Genomic DNA, 6,000 nt, shown 5'->3' with positions numbered 1-6,000 from the left:
ATTTAATGCTTTAGCAATATCTAAACTACCCAATAAGCTTGGAATACATATATTTTTAGCCACATATTTCTATTGTTTAAATAAGCTGTAAATGCAAGATATGTATCACCAGCAAAAATTATTTACCATCTCTTCAGATCCATCAAGATAGTTTAATTGTAACCAACCGTCCAAATATATGCTACTTGTACTAGACTCATACCGTGTAACACATGTCATAAACCCTCTTTCACATACCAATTTCTATGTAGAACAGGTATTGTTCTTGATAAACAACTTACCTATGTCTTCCAAACTGAGAATACAAATCAAAAGCTTTCTAAACATTGAGCTACCTAGATACTAAGAATAACTGCCCAGCCAGTCAGATTACCAGACACTCTAGCAGTTAATGTTCAGCAAGTAGTGCATTTCACAGAGAAACAAAGGCTGTTCAGCCTCTGACTTGTTCGATAGTTTATTACAAAATTAACTTGCAATCCAGTTTAAATACACTCTAAATACTTTCCTCATCCTTTTTGTTGTTCAGGTATCATGGTACTGATCTCTATTAATAACACCTTTCTTCCTGTTGTGTTCAGATGATTTGATTAATTACAATACGTAAAACTTCATCGAAACTCTTGAAATCCATTGCATATATCTACGTGTTGTAGGGATTCAGGTACCATGACCACAGATGTATTTTAACTGTTGCCACAGTAAAAATATTCATTGATTTACTTTCTTAGATCATTTTTAAAATGCCGTAAAGAAAACATATGGCAAATAAGCCAGCACTTCCAAGTATTCCACTTCCATTGGAACTTTCCCAAGTCTGGTTATATCTAGTACCTTGGAACTCAGATGTCAAACATACCCAGAAAATCTACGAGATCCTATAACATACTTCTTGCCTTTAAAATGCCCGTTTTTACTTTCTTTTTTTTTTTCACATTAACTTAACTGCAAGCACTTGTACTGTCTCCATCTACATACTTTCTAGATTTTTGTATCGAGCACATTGGTTGCCCCACTTTAATCGCATCCCTCCCCCCAAGAAATGTGTATTTTTGCCTTTTGATGAACAGAACAATCTTAGGTTAGGTGTAAAACTAAGTCTATTCTAGAGGCTGCTAGCCCTGCAGTCATGTGAAAACTGTGCTCCGTTCAATTTTGCCTCCTCATTTCTTTAGTTCAGAGATCGTCAGGCCAGCAAGAAACTTTCCTTCTCCAACTCAAATCTAAGGCTTGTAAAGCTGGAAGAAGGGAAAATATGCCAGGCCCTTCAGCGCTCATGTTGGACGCCTCCATCCCCTTGGCTGTGGATTGTAGTTTGAATCAGCTGTTGACAAGCAATAGTCAGACCTGGAATCCATGGACATTATATCAGGATCTGTTCTGGACCGTTGACTGCAGTAGGCATACTGCAGCTGAGAGCCAGCCTGCGTGGTGGTACTTGGGGCAGAGAGAGAGCTTTTGGGGGGTGATACAATACCTGATTGCTTCCCTCCTAATAAAGCTACACTACCGCTTGGGGCCGGAGGCTCGTAAGAAACTTTTTGTTTCCATTCATCTGGTGGCTCAGGAAGTGTTTTCCTGCGAGCAGCTGATACTACGTTAGCAGCAATGGATTCCTGCATATTTTGGGGCCCAAAAGCTTCATCCACTAGGCCAAGAGGGGATCTTGCCGCTGCTTCCCAGGGAGTCAGTCTCTTGCCAGGCCTGTCAGCTGCTGTGTCTGCCTTGCTGAAGTAATCGGGGGCAGGCTGAAATATAAGAGGAGAAGTAGGAGACATGGCTCGAGAAATGAATGAAGAAGGTCTCCCAGGAAGTGATAACGAGCGTCCACTGCTTCTTTCCTAGGAAAACAAAATACCAAATACAGTTACAGTTATTAAACAACAAAAAAGGAAACCCCTTCTCTTCACTTCCAAACTGGAACAACAGACCCTGAAAGCACATGACATCCTGGCAATCCCTTTTATGTCTATGGGTACTTTTTAATACTTCAATTCAGTGGAGAGAGAGGAGGTACGAAAAAGGAGGCAGAGAAAGAAACAGGAACAAAGAGCAAATTGAATTTTTGAGGAAAGTAAATAGACCAAAGCCAGGCTTTTACGGAAAAGGTACAATTACGTTAGCAACTCTGCAGCTTTTCCACTACTTAGCTAGTGTGCCTTGTTCTGAAAAGACCATTCTTAATAATGAAAAAGGAAGTCATGTTGTGACAGTTCTGTGTGTGTTTACAAGATTCTTTCTAACATGCGGGCACAGCCCAATATATTTGATAACAGGCTCTGTCTAGGACATCTGTCTGAGAACATATCTTTGGCAATCTCCTTTTAAGAAAGGCATTTCTTACTCTAAAATTATTAGACTTATCCTAGTTTTCACTTTTCAGGGCACAAAAATGACCACAAAAAATTAAAGACGTTAATGCAATCATTCAGTTAATACCCCTACATGACGCTACTTAAACCTGGCTTCTTTAAGAGGCAATGCCCTCAAAATTTCAGTACATTCCGACCCATTTATATGAGCAATCCATTCATATTTGATAAATCCTAATCTTCTTAGTAATGCAGCACTTTACAGAAACTGTGTTCATGAGAAGGTTCTGCGGCAACAGTCATTTGGCAGTGTACGAAACAGGTACAGCCTTTTCCGCAAGCCAGACATGTTCTTTGTGTTACACAGACAAATTACAGTGTTGAGTAGTGTCTATACATGTGGTTCCTAAATTCATTGATTTACACCCATTGATTCGTATCTGAGGTTTAAATGCCTCTAATTCTGAAATCCGGTGTGAAATTCTAGGCTCTTTTGCCAGAGGCTTTGCTAGAATTTCATTCAAACAACATTGGCCTGTGTTACTTTTTCTAATTAGCTTCCAAAACTTAAAATACTGTGAGTGTGATCTACATACCAGCCAACAGGTATCTGAACATACAAGGTATAGCTTATCTAGCAAAGATTCACATAGAAATGTCATGTTTTATAGGCTTTTCTGTCACAGGATCTTGATGCATTTAAGAAACTTAAAAGACCTCTGCTTCACACAGGCTTTTAAGTTACATTTTAATATCAGCCTTGTATATGAGAGATGGAAACTGAGAAAGAGACTACTGATTCCATTATTTTCCCTCAGTTTGGTGGTGCTCAGTCTGAATCTCTTAAAAAAAGTGTAGACTGACACACAGATTACGTAATGAGAGTTTTAACAAGTTTTGCAACTAATGCTTTATAACAGGACTATCTTTTCACCTCTTAGCTATGACCACCTACTTCCAGTTTGCTGTTCCAGAGAGGAAACTCCCCAACATTATTAATCCTACCCCCACATATTTATGGCGAATTTTCATGAGGTTCTACTTCTATCCAGAAGAAAATACTTCATTTTGGGGAACTTAGCTCTGTTAATTTTTAAGAATCCTCACTTAAACCTTGAGATGATCAAACATGAAAATGTGGCTGATCAGACCATCACATATAGACAGATCCCAACTGAGTACTCTAAGATAGTAGCATATAAAAAGCAAGGATTATCCACTTGGAAGTTAAGTGAATGAAAGAAAATATAGAACCTTTTTTTCCCATAGATGAAGCTATATACTGTCAAGAATGGATTAAAGTTTCTCCATACATTCACCTGATGGGAGGGATCTCTTTTTTTTTACCTGGAAAATAAGAGTCCAGGTAATACACCATGCAGAGGGCCAATGAGTGGCAGACCCAGATAGGCCTGTCAGAATAGTTCTCTTTCCTCTAAGGTATCACAATTTCTTTCTTCACTGAATCCATACAAGAGAGCTTATTCAGCAAGCCTGGTTAGTGCATTTTGTTTACATTATTGGCAAGAAAAATTTTTAAAAGGTGGAAAAATCAAAATAAGTATGCAAAATGAGATACAGTTTCTATTAGAAATTAATCTGATAATCTGAACCATGAAACTAAGAAGACAAGGTTGTACAGAGGGATGAAAAAGTTGATCAAACAGGTCCACCTAGTTAGTCTACCTGTGTTAACTGCTCTCAGGAGGGTTCTAGAACATTGTCTATGCTGAGTAGACAGAAAATTTCCCCTTTATTTTATGGAGATTCCATTTCCAAGCCCTGTGAGTACTTTGTAGGATTCCAGAGATGCAAATGGAAATGATACTGTTAAAAGAAGTGTTGCATAAAATATGTGACTTTTCAAGACAGTTAGATGAAGATACTGTTTAGTCTGCCATGTTTAGAGAAAAACTCCAGAGTTCATCAAGTTGCAGAATTTTTTGGCCTAACAATTAGTGATGGAGCAGGACCTAATTTTCTTTGACAGTTTCAACAAAGAATGATGAGTTATCAAGTGTATTTCACTATTTGTCTAACAAAATGGGCCCTTCTTCTGTGTTATGAAGGTAGAAGATTACCTTGTAAAAGCAGAAAGAGTGTAGACAAAATTAAATATTCCTGTTCTGGTGAGTTCTACATTTTTTTAGTACAGGTGGTAGATCAGATTAGACAGAAAATCAAGATCATTAATGGAAAGTAGGATACTATTCTATGATGATGGAAACTATTCTACAGATAGCTGTGTTATCATATAAGACAAAGAAAGGGAACTGGCAGAAGAGAGCTAAAATGACCTCATAGAAAAAAACCTCTGTATGAATCAAACAATACAGTATACAGGAATGAGCACAGAGTTTTGACAACCAGATTTGGGGAAGAATGTTTTACTGGCTTGAGAACCGCCTATGTCCTTTATTTGGAAGAACTGTTTGTACTTCAAATCATATCTATCCACAGCACCTGTAATGTCATGCAAATCATAAATTTGGCATGTAAGGATTGTTGTAGAAAAAGCAGAATCTGAAATACTGATAATCTGGAGAATATTATTATATCTTTTGAACTGGTCCTTATGAAAGAAAAATCAAATTATGTGAAATACTTTGGATATGGAAGATTTTAGTCTCATAGGCAAATAAAAATCTTTTCTCCATTTTGGTATGAGATTCTACACGGTTTATTAGCTTTTGTGCAGCATGGGTCTCTATTTGGCAGGAAGATATGCAGTCAGCAAACTGGAACATCAGTAGTACCTTGGGAATGAACTTGGTTATACTAAAATTCCTTGTATTCATTTTTTGTTTCGTTTTTTAACTTTAGTCAGACTCTCGGGGATAAAATGACTAGGTAATAATCCACATAGTTTATACTGTCTCATGAGGTGAAGAATGTTTCATTATGTAAGGACAGCTTTCCTTGGCTCTGAATAGGATTACCCAGTGATCACTCTATTAGATGAAAACGTCTGTGATAAATTTTTCTGATGGAATTCTATTTACAGACTGACAGGTAACCTGCAGCAACTGTAACAATTTACCTGGCCAGTGAGAGATTGTGCCAATTTATCTGGAAAAAAATATTTCCTTAAAAGTAGATAAATATTCTCCTTTTCTACCTCAGAACCCCAAGATAAGAATAGTTATTTCAAGTCTTGTCCATTTTGCCAAAGTACTATTTGAAAGCACTGGCTTCAATTTGCCAGAGTGGTTTATGCATTTTTTTTTCATTGGTCTCCTGGATCTTGCATATTTATGAACATTTCTAGACTTAATCTTAATAGCCATCATCTGAGAGACTTCATTCTGACAGAAAAACGGAGCAGGTTATCCAAAGAATGTCCCAGTGGACTGCGTTGTTAGGTGCCAAGTACCTTGTTTGGAGACTAGATACGTTGGGTATGGTGAACGCATTCAGTAAGATCTGTATCACTAAAGATAATAAATGATTACTTCCTTCTGGATGATTGTTCAACCCACATCCAAATCACAGCAACAAAGTTCCTGCTGCAAGATCAAACTGTCAAACTATGGTACTATCAGCTGGATGATTCTCATCTGTAGTCAGTTCTTTAGCATACTTGGTCCTGTTTTGATATTCCCATATCAGTCAGATTCTTCTCCTTTCTTACTTGGTAGTTTGTATTTAGATACAGTTCTGATAATAGGCTGGGTTTTAACGTTAAATT

The 6,000-nt window shown here is 37.5% G+C and overlaps 1 protein-coding gene across 1 annotated transcript in view; it reads right to left on the bottom strand.

Moving 5' to 3' along the window:
* Positions 1 to 932: 932 nt before the first annotated feature.
* Positions 933 to 6,000, bottom strand: part of SYNPO2 (synaptopodin 2) — a 95,721-nt gene continuing 90,653 nt past the window's right edge. Inside the window, exon 5 of the mRNA XM_010575549.1 lies at positions 933 to 1,841. Within this exon, the coding sequence (XP_010573851.1) occupies positions 1,275 to 1,841 (567 nt within the window). The 3' untranslated portion in view covers positions 933 to 1,274. The remainder of the gene's footprint in view (positions 1,842 to 6,000) is intronic.

This window comes from Haliaeetus leucocephalus, unplaced genomic scaffold (assembly GCF_000737465.1).
Source record: "Haliaeetus leucocephalus isolate CR32 unplaced genomic scaffold, Haliaeetus_leucocephalus-4.0 Scaffold484, whole genome shotgun sequence".
NCBI lineage: Eukaryota > Metazoa > Chordata > Aves > Accipitriformes > Accipitridae > Haliaeetus > Haliaeetus leucocephalus.
This window is presented reverse-complemented; position numbering and strand designations above follow the sequence as displayed.